The sequence below is a fragment of the Engraulis encrasicolus genome, chromosome 2, assembly GCF_034702125.1.
Source record: "Engraulis encrasicolus isolate BLACKSEA-1 chromosome 2, IST_EnEncr_1.0, whole genome shotgun sequence".
Lineage (NCBI taxonomy): Eukaryota > Metazoa > Chordata > Actinopteri > Clupeiformes > Engraulidae > Engraulis > Engraulis encrasicolus.
In genome coordinates, this window is record NC_085858.1 from 52717813 (window position 1) to 52732108 (window position 14296).

The window sequence follows — 14296 nt, forward strand, 5'->3', positions numbered from 1 at the left end:
CTAGGTCCACTGAATATAACTTAATTGTATTGCAAATGTATTTTCTAAGATTCCTTTACAAAATATGTAATTTTTCATGTGAAGCTGCATTACATTAAAATTATATCGGGGAGCAGATAAAATGGCCTCAAGGGCCGCAAACGGCCCTCGAGACATAGGTTCCCCACCCCTGCTTTAGGCCTTAATGATAACTGCAGGAATTTCTATTACGTATGCAAGCATTAGAAATGCACCCGTGGGCTACAGCTTTGAATGTTTTGGAAACGCTGTTAGTGAGAACTATTGTCCGCTCCCAGTATAAGAGACAAATCTCATGATGCAAAACAAGCTTTCAAGTCAATGATTACATTTAGAATGTAAAAAAATGAATAACTTTATTTAAACAAGAAATGTATTCCACAATACACATACTTGTCTTCAATTAGACGTATTTGAAAGGGTTCTTTATTTTGCTTCTAATCCTAAATCCAACCAGCTGTAAGACAAGTTTCTCACTACACATGAACACTACAATATATATATTTATATTTATGTATAAAAAAGATAGAAAATCTTCTGGAACAGAACTGAAAAGCTGGAGGAGCCGCCATCATCGTCCCCTGTGGACGAGACAAGGTGCCCAGCTCCATCCACGCAGACTCAAAGCAGTTTGTATATGGCTTCTAAATCGATAAGCAACTTTTTTGTTGTTGAAAATTCACGGTAAGGCTAACAATAACAAAGACAGCCAGGAACTCATTCAAAATCAATAACTGTACAAGTATTCTGAATAAAGGCTCTTTTGATCCATTTTCCATATCATGTGTGGTGAATACTGGTGCTTAAGTAAATAACTCTTCTCTTCTATTCCAAATGATATAGTGGTGAATACCAATATCAATTTGACCCTACTTGTAAATAAGTCGTTAAGAAAGATTTGTTCACAAACTTTTGTCCAATGGAAGCAGTGGTTTAACAGGAAGTGTCTAGCTCATTAAGCACCCCACTATCCATTACACCACTTTTGTACAGCAATTATGTTCCATGACTTTATAAAAGGAATAAAAGCAACCATGTGTGTCTGAAAATATGTTTGTTTATGTCCATTCTCATCCAACTCCCTTTAAATGTCCCATTAAGATAAGATGCAGACTTTTGTACATAACTTTAGATTTGGCTTACAGTAAGATACCTCATTTGCCTGATAACTATTGCAGAGGTCCCCCAATATAAGCTTGTTGACACACAAATTAGTAATGATCAAGTCTGTTGCTTAGGACTGTTGGTCATAACAGTCAAGTCATCATGTAGTTTTTCCCAGCAGACAGTAAGTTGGTTCATCATCAAGCCTATCCACACCAAAGGGCTACAGGATTTGGTGTGTGAAGTGTCAATCACCTTCACCTACATTAATAGAACAATTGTAAGCTGTTACTGTACAGGAAGTTAAAACGGGAGCACCACTGATTAGAAGACCTGTAGTGACGTATTCTTGTATTCTGTGACACTTTGGAAGAATAAGCCAGCAAACTTACTTAAAGCTAAACTCACTGTGGTGATTAGCCTGCCTGCTGTGAGCTAGGCTTACAACAATAGATAAGACTGGATATTGTTATTAGACATGACTTGGCTTTTTTGGTTATCTGTTGAGCTAGCAATGGAACACAGGTGATTGACATCGGAACACTAATGACAATGCTTGGAAACACAAGCAGAGCGGAAGCCCAAGAACCTTGCTTCCTTTTGACCTCCCGTGCCACCTCACAGCACGAGACGCCAAATGCACCAAACATCCAACTCCTACAAGCAGCCGCTGCCAGGATGATGGGACTGGAACATTTGTTTGCGTATTCGTAACGCATCATTTTCATTTCTATGGATGTAGCATTGGCAAAAGTCATTTATGTACAAAACCCCCAGAAATAAAAAATAAGAAATGAACGAAACATCCAAAGCCCCCAATATACAACAGCAGATCTGTTAAAGTGTGAGAGGGTCTCGCTTAAAGCAGATTCAGTTCGGACAGGATGTTGGGCAGAGTGAGGAAGAGGAGGAGGAGGAGAGGGGCTGTATAAATGGAAGGGTGGAGAAGAGGGGGATTCTTCACCCATTCAGAAGAGGCCTCCGGTCTGTTGCTGGAAGACATCAATCGTGTCCTCATCCTCCATTTCCAACTGTTGAGAGAAAAAAAGCATAATTTCAATCAGTTCCATCAGTGATGTGCAGAATCCTTGACTGTCAAGTGATGTCATTTTAAGTTAAAGTCCACTTTCATGACAGGAAATGGTTCTTTTGTGAGTGCACCCTGAATGGCATCATCTATTGATGGAGTTAAAGTGAATGTACCTGACAAGTAATCAGCCTTATTTACCTGTGAAGGTGTGTCTGTCTCGTTTATGGGCTGTCCATCGAACCGGAAGCGAATCTGTCTCATGGTAAGACCCTGCAGGAGCACACACATTTTACATAACCATTTTTGTAACATGTACATTAAACATTCAGTCAATCAAAATCACATTGTTTACATGGATAAGGCCACTCTGCCACTCCAAGACTAAATGTACAGGCAATGAAGGACCCAACATGGTCATGAAAGATAAGTGATAAAGAAACTACTACAGAACTACACGACAGTACTTTATAATATAGGTTGAATCAACCTCAGTAATAAGATGGGAAAGCTCACCTGTCTTTCACAGTATGCCTTCATCAGTTTACTGAGAGGTGTGTGCCTTTTGATTTTGAACTGCACTACTGAGCCATCCTGTCCAGCCACCTTGAGGTTGATGTGTTCATTACTTTCCGTCTTCACTCCCTCCTGAAAGAGTAGCACATTCACATCAATGTAAAAAGCATTAGATCCAGAACTACTGTTGTGCAGTTTAAGGTGCACTGTGTAAGATTGTGGCCAGAGTAGGTATTGCAACTATGCTGCTCATTGAATATGTGCTGCCTATTGCCAAATTTGAGCTTTTCACGAATATATACTAACTAATAAATCAGCAGTTATTACTATGACCAAAAGAACATCAAGTTTTGCAGCTTTCTGGAAATTCAAAATGGCGGACATGGAAAAGATCCACCTTTTTTGTATGAGAAGTGCAATTTACCCAGTCAAAATGAATACCTAGAATTCATGGTGGTGCTAATTATTCGTGACAAAGGAAGATATTAACGTCTGTGAATGGGCAGCATTCTGGAAAGAAACGACTAAAAATATTACACAGTGCACCTTAGTTAGTTAGTTTGGGATCAATATGAGAAATTGTTTTGTAATTTATTAACTTTTCAAGTTCAAGACAAAAGAAACGTTTTGAAGAGGCTTAAGTTAAGTGCATGGCCTGGTAGTTACCAGTTATCCTAGTAGTAGTTATCAGTTAACCAGCAGCTGACTGCGAAGTACAGTCAGCTGGTACCCTCAGCCTGGCACTAGTAGCCTACAGAAAACATCTGGACAATCAGGGCAACTACCCCACTTCAGAGATGCAATTTTGAAAACATTATGCAACACTTAAAATGATGAATATTGAACATATAAAAACCAACACGCCGTTGTAAGATTTGGAGCGGACGAAGCTCGATGGTGAACGAAACACTCACAGAAAACACACATTCTAGCTGGCTGGCTTCTGCATAGGCATGATTACTAGCTTTGTGTGCTAACATTTAAACCACTGACACAGAGTCAAAGTTAACAGATGGTGAATAAATGTGCTTTAGACAACTACTTCACACACGTTGGCATGTAGTGGGTTCACACTTCCCAACATGTCGCGCAAACAAATATGAAACAGCCAGGAGTTCATTAATTATCACTAGCTTGTTTCGTACAACTGAAAAGGCTAACCAAATGCTATGCAACTGCGCGCCTTAGAAAGCGCGTTCACATTTCTTCCGGTGTTTCCAAAGGAGTAGTTGCCTTATTTATCCACTAAGCGGAATAAGTCCCATTCAAACACATATCACAAATAAAATGTACAAAATGTTGCAATTACCAAGTTGAAGTTACACAGCTCAATATTACAAAATTTACTCACCTTGGGCTTTTGGTCAGCCATTGTAGCTAATTGTATTTGGGCTTCTCTACGCTGCCACACACAAAGAGTCAACGTGCGCGCTCACGGCCCATTAAAAGCCGGGTTTGCGTGCGCGTGCATGGGAGCATGCGAGCACGCGCATTCCAATACTTTTCATCAAAATATCTTACGTTCATTAAATACATGTAACATGATATTGAAAGGTACCAAAGTACGATTTTGGCTAATCGCCACTCCAACATATCCAAATACTAAACTGCTCCACAAATGTTTGCGAACAACAACATAATGCGGTGGGGCATTTTATGATGTCAGGCAGGAGGTGGGGTTTCTACTCGTGCACTTTTACGTGCACGCGCTTGACGATGTGCACGCGCACCATTATGTTTAGGACATTTCTTTGAACAAATAGAGCCTGTTTAGACATTTATTTTGGTTTAACAATAACTGCATAGTAGACATATGTGTAGTGCTAGTATTCTGACAGGAACACACAGTTCAAAGCACCAGCAGCAACTGAATGGTGGTAGATCGGTGGTAGACTGAAGGAAACACCATTTCCAATTTTGAACAGGCATTGAGTTGTGCTACTTGGGGTCCTTGCGGTTGAGGCGGCTAGTTCGTGCTCACTCAGTCCATGGTGAACTTGGATTTCTTGCCCATTCATATTAGTCGAGCTAGTATTTTCCACTTGTTTCCCTACCACATTAACTAAATGGAGGAGGTTGACGTAGAGCCAACAATTACTGTAAGTAATGTATACAAGGTTTGCTTTCTTCCGTGTTGTTATTTCAGTATTTCAGCATAGACTGCCAGTAGAATGCTGCTAAGTGGCATATTAGCCTGTACGAAGATTGCACACAAGACACCACACAAACTTTTGTTTGCAATCATAGAGTGAGATTTATGACTGCAGATTTTAATGAAAAGCCACTTGTGAAGAAGCATGCCGAGGTTGGAGTTGGATAGCTCAACAAAATGTAAACATGGTCATGCTAGCATTGAAGTACTGTCTGCTATGACAGAATATATTCCACCTGTTGCCAAAATAGTGTGCAACCAACGCTGCCACATATTCCGTTATTATAGATGTTTTGTCATGCCACCTGCTTTAATTGGTGCACATCTCAAAGTAAATATATCTATTCCCAGCCAATTCCAGGAATAGATTCACAACGAACACATCTTGGCTTCGTTTGGGGACCTGGAGATATCCTTGTTTACGAAACACAACACAAAGCCTCAGGTAGGGCATACAGCATACGGACACGTTTGTGTTTACTATGTACTGTATGTTTGCTACTGCTTCTGTTAAGTCCACTGAATTGTGCTTCTCTGCATGCGACAGGTAAACAACCTATAGGACAGAGCTGCCAAGATGTGCATGTAGTGAGGAAGGATGAAGACATTTACTCTCCAATTCTGCGCAAGCTCTTCAACGAGTCCCACCACATATTTGTTGGATTACAGAATATCAAAGATGACTTGCCGAGCAAAAACAAAAAGCCCCAGTAAGCTCCAGATCGGTTGTATGTTTTTTGCCCATGCCTTTGTATTGAATACAATTGTCTGAAAGTTATGATTATTCTTTTCTCTGCAGGTTTGTCAGCATCAGTAAAAACTATAGGTCTATTATAAGAGCCTGTATGGAAGAACTACAACAGGTTGCAGGTAACCTCTTCCTTCCCATGCCGGACCATACAGGAACACCTTTCTATACATTTGACTCTGTAATCTTTGGCATGTTTAGGAGAAAATAATTGAAGCTCATTTTCTCTTCTGTCTTTTCCAGTGTCAACAAGAGATGCAGCACTAGCTGCACAGTATGCCAACCAGGTATGAAATGGACACTTCTTCACAAATTCTACGAATAAACCATCTTGTAGCAAAAGCACCATTTGTTGTAACACTTGTATAAACTCATTGCAGGTGTCAATCCTTTTGGCTGTGGAGCTCATTTGGAATCTGTGTGAGGTGCTCTTCATCGATGCGACTCCAGGTAGGGTTTGTGTGTTACCCCTGGTCGTCCCGGTTTTTAATTGTCTGTCCTGGGGGGGATATATTTTTCTTGGACACTGAATGAAGAGCAAATTGCAACAAGCAAAAAGGGCGATCAGGTTTGAAATGCACAGGTTTTATGTCAGACAGAGGTGGCTAACGTACCCCTGGTATGGTGCCCAGTACACTTTGTCTTTGGTTCATCATGTTGTTTAAAAGTTGTGATTTCATACATTCTAACTGGCCTTGTATAAGGGCCTCCGCACATTTGCTCCAACAAACTGCAGAGCACTGCTTCACAAAAGTTTGATTTCATTGAGGCCCTAACCCTCCTTAGTCAAGAATCAAGGAAGGAAAGGAAGAATCGTAGTTGACTGGAAGAGAGTTGGAGAGCGAGATGGGGTAGGGTTGGTAATGACCCAGGCGGTATTTGAACATGTTCAATCATGAGACAGTGCTTTAGCACAGTGCGCCACAATACCCCTTTTTCCATTTGTGTTTTGTCTGTGTGTTTCTCACTTCAGCTGGCTCTTTGCTGCTACACTTGTTGGATTGGGTGCGGCTCCACAAGGCGGAGGTGGACGAGAAGGCCAGGGACGTCCTGCGATGCGAGAGTCCCACAAGGCACCATTTTTTCTGGGATGTGGTACGTCCACGTAGCCTAATGTGCTAGCCTAATGTGGTACCCCTGGTCATTATACCTCACAGGTGCCCCCTTTATGAACAATAATTGTGGAGCTTGTGTCGTGTTGTGCCCCCACACTGGTCAAAAATGCTTGGTGCCCACGTGCCTTTATGGATAATCCAGCGTGACACTGATCATCTTAAAGGGACACTGTGCAGGAAATGGTCAAAAAAGGTACTGCAACTATGCTGCTTATTGAAATTGGGCTGCCTATTGCCAAATTTGATCTTTATATGACAGTTTACTAAGTATTAAACAAATATTTTCTAGTATGGTCCAAGTACAGTCATTTTTGCAGCTTAAAAATGGCTATTTTTGGAAATTCAAAATGGCGGACCATGGAGAAGATCCCCGTTTTCATGTACGAAAAGTGCAATTTTTCCAGTCATAATGAATACTTAGAATTTGATGGTGGTGGTAAGTATTCATGAAAAAGGTAACATTAGTGAACGGGCAGCATGAATTCTGGAAATAAACAACTAAAAATCTCACACAGTGTCCCTTTAAACATATTTACTCTAGGGATGACACAAGTCCTGTCTTGGATATTTCTGCTGTTTTGATTTTTTGTGCAAAACAGTCACTCAGAGCACATTGACCTATATCCATTGTATGAAATACAAGTGGAGATTATTATTGTCATTGTTGATAGCAGCAGGGTGTTTTAAGGTAATTTGGGCCACCTAGTATTACATTACATTACATTACATTACATTGCATTTGGCAGACGCTTTATAACCAAAGCGACTTTCAAAAGAGGACATATTCAAGCCAACATCACAAGCAAATACAATGTGCACAGGAGATATACAGAACAACAAGTGCAGTTGCAGAGGGGTTAGTTTTTTTATTTTTTATTTATTTATTTACCGGTATTTATTTTTTTAATTAAAGAGTAAATAACGAGTACACACACACAAACTAAACTAAACTAAACATCATGTCCGGAGTCTGCCCTGGGGCAAGGCCAGTTCAAGCATTAGTCTAGTATTACTAGTTGTTTGTTGGATAGTTGATGAATGGATGAGTGTTTCTGGTGCTGTGTTGTCTCCCAGCTCAGTGTTCCATGATCTCTTCCTCCAGGTGATCAGCTTCGTGCTGCAGGGGAGGATGGAGGAGGCGCGCTCCATGCTGACCAAGCAGGCCACGCTGCAGCCGGCAGCACAGGCCATGTTCAAACGCATGGACAACCTTCTGGCCAAGATGCCCATTTACAATGTAAGCAGCAAGGCTGAAACATGGTTTTCTAATCACCTGTTGTCACTTGAGCTTTGGGAATGGTTTATGAAACCAAACCAAACTCTTATTCCCATAAAGTTACATTTGAAAAGGAGGCAAGAGAAGAGATAACTTAAAAGTATTCTTCTCTACTCTACTTTACTCTACTCTATACCATACCATACATAGAGTAGAATACACTCATGGTTAATTCTAGTCTACTCTGAAACACGCATCTGATAGCTTTTCCCCGTCATACCTCCCTGCAGCCCAGCAGCACCCAGACGCTTCCGGAGTTTGAGATGAAGTGGCGGCAGTGGCATGAGGAGTGTGACGCCTGCCTCCAGGACAACTCCTTCGCCAGCAGCCCACAGCTGGAGACCATTTGTAAGGTGAGCACGCTCAGTCAACTTTACAGATAGATAGATAGCCTTTATTGTCCCCAAAGGGAAATTCATGTTCACCACCATCATAACTTATTATAGCCAACATGAAGACATAAAGCAATCAACACAGGCATGGGAACAACAATACCGCACATGCACACTCAAATACTGTCAGACAACACAAGCGCAAACTCGCACAATAAGCCGTACAAGCACACAGTCGGCCAGCCACTCATGACTCACAACATTTTATCATTAGGCCATTAAAACCGCCTTATGTGTAAGAAATTTCTCAGAATTAATATAACACAACTGTCCTGACATGGGAGATTGAACATTCGCTTTAAATTGAAATGCCACTCCTCAGTCTGAACAATGATTAAAACTACTGTAAATGTTTCACAGATCCTGTTGGGTGACGATGACACACTCCTGGAGCAGAAGGATCTGTTGAGCACCTGGTATCACTACTTGGTGACGCGCCTTCTCTACACACACCCCACCGTCAAGCCCATTGACCTACACTACTACGCACAGGTCTGTCCCACCCGCCAGTCCTCCCTGAGCCCAAAGCGAATGATGCGGACGACAGTGGGGAAATGTTTGCACAGCATTGTTAGGCATTTTTTCAAAGAAATGCTGCTTGATGACTGTATTATTGATATTGGCATTAACCACAGGTAACTCTTTGAAGAACATCTGAAACTTAGGGAGCAATCATGTTTTTGCTTGACAGGGTTGGGGGTGAATTTGCCCAGTGTGTCATGGTCATTCATGATGACCAGTGGCCTCATGATAATGAAAATCGTAGTTTGTGTGCTGTCATATTTGTGTGTTGACTTTGTTGGACTCTGTTGTGTTTTCCAGATGTGCATGGACAGATTCTTGGACTCCCGGAGTCCCCCTGAGCCCTTGGACAGCATTCTCCTCGCAGCCTTTGAGTTTGACCTTCACCAAGTTATAAAAGACTGCAGGTGGGGTCCCTCACCTTACCAACACTGAGGCACTTGACCCATAGCATCTCAAAATAGGAGCCAATTGTTTTCCTCTTGCTATTCATATTTATATTTTTGACACGGATAGTAACATGCAGGGGAGTGTTCCAATAACTCAGTAGTAAACCAGTTTACCAAGTTAACCTTGAGGTAGTGGTAAATCCTCTAGTAGAAGAGCCTTAAGTCCTGATTAAATGACACCTGTGGGCTGTCTGTTAGCAGATTTCCCATTTCCTGTTACCTTGTGTGTTGGTTTGTAATTTCCCTCATGTGTTAGTTTGTAATTTCCCTTGTGTGTGGCTTTTCAGCATTGCTCTGAACAACTGGTGGTTTGTGGCCCATTTAACTGACCTGTTGGACCATTGCAAGCTGCTGCAGTCCCATAATCTACAGTAGGTGCCTCTGACAACTACTTACACTCACTGATTTTAAATTTTATTAATATTAGGGTAACACTTTTCAATAACGTCCTATTTACAGCGTTATAAACACTTTATTAACATTTAATAACAATTGACATTTAACAAAGCATTTACAGGTGTTTGTAAATGAGTAATAAACAAACTATGACTGCACAGTAGAGTGGGCATCAACTTCTACTGTGTGAGTTTTATGTGGTTTCATGCCCTCTGGTCTTTGGAGGAGAAATTTCCAGGACCGCTGCGACTGCGCTGTGTCTGCTGTGTTAGCATAGTATTTCTTGCCCATTCATAAACATTTGTAAACATTTTGTTGATAATTAGATCATTATTTATAAAGTGTTTATAAAGCTATGAATAGGATGTTATTGTAAAGTGTTACCAATATTAGCATTAAAAATGATTTAATTTAATTTCATTTTGTTTTTTCTTCTTCTTTACTTAATGTTTCTTATTTGTACCTTTTATGCTTCAAATCCTATTTCATATGCTATGATTTTTTAGTCTTCTATTTTTTAGACTATTTTTGTGAAGCACATTGAATTGCCTCTGGGCAATTTGCTATACAAATAAACTTGCCTTGCCTCATACGCAGAGGTGGACAAAACGGCATAAGATGGTAAAAGTGCTTCCAGATATTTATTTTGCTTGTCATATTAATTAGGTCATCTCCATTGCAGAAGAGCAGCTTTAGTTAGGATACACTGGTTTTAGAGAATTGGCTGGTACATGTGATAGAACTTTTTTACTTTTTGCATTCATGGTGTCCACCTCTGCACTTGTATCATTACATTACATACCAAACCGACTTACACCTCTCTCGTGTGTGTGTGTGTGTGTGTGTGTGTGTGTGTGTGTGTGTGTGTGTGTGTGTGTGTGTGTGTGTGTGTGTGTGTGTGTGTGTGTGTGTGTGTGTGTGTGTGTTGCAGCTTCGGCTCCAACCTGAGGGAGTTTCTGCTTCTGGAGTACGCCTCAGGCCTCTTCACCCATCACAGGTGGGCATCTCTCTCCCATCATGCATCTCTTCCCTGGCTGCGAACCAGCTCAGCATTTTAAATGTAAATGACTAAGGCTACAGTCAGCACAGGGACACCCCAAGGGAATACTCTGTGTTGAGGGAAGGTTAGACCACGGTTTAGGTTGGACACGTGTCAGCAAAGGCCAGACCTACAAAGTGTATTCACAGCCAGTTATATTCAGTGGTTCAGTATATTTAGTGTAACACATCATAGTACAGTGTTCAAATTTTGGGGGGACTTTCTTTTCAGTGTGTGTGTGTCTGTTCAGTTAAATCAGCTTGTTTGGCTAATAGGCTTTTATTTGTTTATAAAGCTTATTTTTAAGCACTTAAGCTTTAATTATTCCGTTTGGATTTTCTATGCCAAGTCAAGTTTCTGTTATATTAAGAAGCTTTTTTCTTCCGAGCAATTAAGCCTTCATTGCTGTAATTGACCAACGTGTGTAGGGGCGTATGCATCAGGCTTAATACGGTGATGACATGGCTTTTTTTATAGGAGTAGGTTAAAGCCTGCACATCCAAAAACATCTGACCTAGGAGCAGGATAACCAAATGACGAGATGGAAAAAATAAAAAAAGTCACCTGAAACATGAAGCAGAAAAATCCTGATTCAGACTTTTAACTTTTTTGATCATGGCTTTGTTTGTACCAGTCTGTGGCAGTTGGCGGTGGACTACTTTGACCACTGCCAGGGCTTCGGGAGGACGTACCTGGAGCTGCTGATGGAGCGCGTGCCCCTGGACACGGAGCGCAAGGCCCTCAAGGTGCTGCGCATCTGCGAGAAGAGGCAGATGACTGAACAGGGTAAGGAGGGACCCTTTCACGCTGCAAAACTTGTTTTTCTATCCTCTACCATACACTCAAATTCAGACCTGGTAAAGATCAGGAATCGTCTTTTATAATGCAAAGTCAGGAGTCTTGTAACGCAGTCCATAGTATTTATTTTTTTTTTTTGGTTTGAGACCTTTGTATCGTTTTTGTCACATTTCTAGCGATCTAGACTAGAGAATACAAATCCAATAATCCAATAAATGGGATTACAAATGTCCTTGCCAAGTTGAGGATATGAGGTCATTAGAAATAGCCAGTTAGTAAATGGCTGTAATGAATTTGTGGGGTTCCATTTCTGTATCTGAAACCAGTGTCTCCACCTCTACTGGTACAACAAGTAGACATAAAGCTGTTTTCGCATGCCACAGATGTGTCACAAAGACACGTTTTCTATCTACTATAAGTTGACAAACCTTTTGCATGGTCACAGACAGAGGTTACCTAGTTGGTAACCACTGGTGTGGAGGACTATGTTAGTGCAAGTACACATCCGTAACCAAGGATTTAACTAATATTGTGATGTGTACTTCATCGATTAGTTGGTTATTGATCATTTGTACTAAGATTGCTGCTTTGCACCACGCTAGTTAGTTAGTAACTGATGTGTAGTAAGCGAGTAGTTATTGAGTACTGGTCTGATGTGTACTAAGATTGCTGCTGTGTTCTGTTGTCTTGTGTTGTGTTGTAGTGCGCAGCATCTGTAAGATCATGGCCATGAGGGCGCTCCGCAACAACCGTCTAGGCTCCGCCCTCTCCTGGAGCATCAGGGCTAAAGACGCCGCCTTTGCCACGCTCATCTCAGAACGGTCAGTGCTGTTATGAATGTTGCGTGAAGTGTTAACCACATGGGTTGAAAGGGAAAAATTGTCATACTGCTGTCATCACGAGTGTTGTGGGAAGGCATAATAATGGGAATTTTGAAATGTACTCTTTCTGGGAAGAAGCACTAGATTTTTATCACAATAGTAAAACTTTCAGAGTACCCCACCTCCTCTTGCTTTCCCCTGCCCGGCATTCATACGCAGCCACTGTTCTGTTGTATCATAATCTGCTCAGTGAGGTGCATGCATTGAGTGGTGTTGTTTTTATCTTCTCCACTCCACCAGGTTCCTCCAGGACTACTGCTCCAATGGACAGTTCTCAGACCTGGACCTCATCGATAACCTGGGGCCAGCCATGCTTCTCAGCGACCGGCTAACCTTCCTTGGTAAGCATTGGGGCCCAGTGTGTACAGACCGTGTGGGTAGGCATGTGATAGGACATGAGGATAGTGTCATAGGAGAGAGTACTGGGGCCTATGTTACAAAGCTGGTTCAGGATATGTTAAGAGGTAAATCGTCTAATACAAGAGCTTTTCTTAAGAAAAGGAGGACTCCAAGCTCTTCTATTAGATGATTTACCTCCTAACTTAACTTTAACTTATCCTGAACCAGCTTTGTAGTATAGGCCCTTGGTCTTTTGTTCTTCCCAACCTCCCATTGGTGTGAGATATGGAACTTTTATTTTCATCTGTGGACTGTTGTCTAAAATTTCTAATGCCTAAAAGACCATATTGTGTTGTGTTGTGCTGTGCAGGTAAATATCGGGAGTTCCACCGGCTGTATGGAGAGAAGCATTTCACGGAGGCTGGCAAGCTGCTGCTGTCCCTCATGACGGCCAAGATCGCTCCCCAGAGCTTCTGGATGAACCTGCTGACCGACGCCCTGCCTCTTCTTGAACAGAAGGAGGTAAGACTTTCACGCTAAAATTGAAACCAATTTTCAAGTTTCAAAATGCTGTTTCATGGGGATTGCTCTGACTGTCTTTACATCTAGCTAGTTGAGTGTCTCAAAACTGACTGATGTTGAGGTAGAGCACAAAGTCATCTCAAGGGTTACATTCAGCTTTGTGTAACTATTGCAGGTTGCAGTTGTGTCTCTTTTTGACGGGCCTTCTAACATTTTCTGTGGTTGTCTTCCATCTCTGGTGCAGGTGATCTTCTCAGTGGACCAAACCCACGAGCTGATGTACTGCTTAGAGGAGCTGACGATGGGGAAGGGCCAGCCAAACCCTGACAGACCTATGCAGGTGGGCAGGCATTACACATAATGGCCTATAATTTGATTTCATATCATCCCTCTTTTTATGCCAATTATCCCACTTTGGTAGTGTTTTCTTTAATAACGCTTCCATTTATCACCACCCGTCATAATTTCTTAGAAAGTAGAGCTTTACTTTTTCTAGTGGGGTATTATTTGTATTCAACCTATTGAGTGGTTAAGCGTGGGGCTGTGAAGATAATGATTCAGTGATGGAATTATGTGTGTTGAATAATTTATAGCTAGTACCTAAAACACAAAAGCTCATATCTTTGTTCATATCATATATTGGCTAGATTAGGAAGCCTAACAACAGTGATGGTACATAGGAGGAGCTGAGGTGTAATTATCTCCATGGCTGTGTGCAGGAGGAAGACCTGGAGACAACGAAGATCGAGCTGCTGAGACTGGCGCTAGCTCGCAACCTGGCCCAGGCCATCGTGAAAGAAGGCACTGTGGAGGCCTGAGCAGTGACCAGGCTCTGATATGTCTGATTTCTATTTGTTTGTATGCTTTTTTCTACCTTGAGTTTCTGTATAATAATGTCATAGAAGTTTGATGGAAATGCTCTTGATAATAATAAAAATGTAAAATGTTTATATACATTGGACACTACGTTATGAATCTTGTTCAGACATAAGTCGTTTTTTT

The 14296-nt window shown here is 41.4% G+C and overlaps 2 protein-coding genes across 2 annotated transcripts; one reads left to right on the forward strand and one right to left on the reverse strand.

Moving 5' to 3' along the window:
- Positions 1-357: 357 nt before the first annotated feature.
- LOC134441116 (small ubiquitin-related modifier 2-like) lies at positions 358-4133 on the reverse strand. The gene is made up of 4 exons (XM_063191308.1): positions 4017-4133; positions 2666-2797; positions 2351-2422; positions 358-2153 (listed from the first exon to the last, which is right to left on the reverse strand). The coding sequence occupies exons 1-4, from the start codon at positions 4035-4037 to the stop codon at positions 2091-2093; spliced, it is 288 nt and encodes a 95-aa protein (XP_063047378.1). The 5' UTR covers positions 4038-4133; the 3' UTR covers positions 358-2090.
- A 485-nt stretch (positions 4134-4618) lies between these two features.
- On the forward strand, positions 4619-14253 carry nup85 (nucleoporin 85). The gene is made up of 19 exons (XM_063191328.1): positions 4619-4764; positions 5169-5262; positions 5365-5527; positions 5617-5687; positions 5809-5852; positions 5946-6015; positions 6539-6660; positions 7783-7917; positions 8187-8309; positions 8709-8840; positions 9171-9277; positions 9607-9690; positions 10647-10712; positions 11389-11540; positions 12256-12373; positions 12674-12774; positions 13143-13294; positions 13539-13634; positions 14014-14253. Exons 1-19 carry the CDS (start codon positions 4732-4734, stop codon positions 14110-14112), a joined length of 1962 nt encoding a protein of 653 aa, XP_063047398.1. The 5' UTR covers positions 4619-4731; the 3' UTR covers positions 14113-14253.
- Positions 14254-14296: the final 43 nt, after the last annotated feature.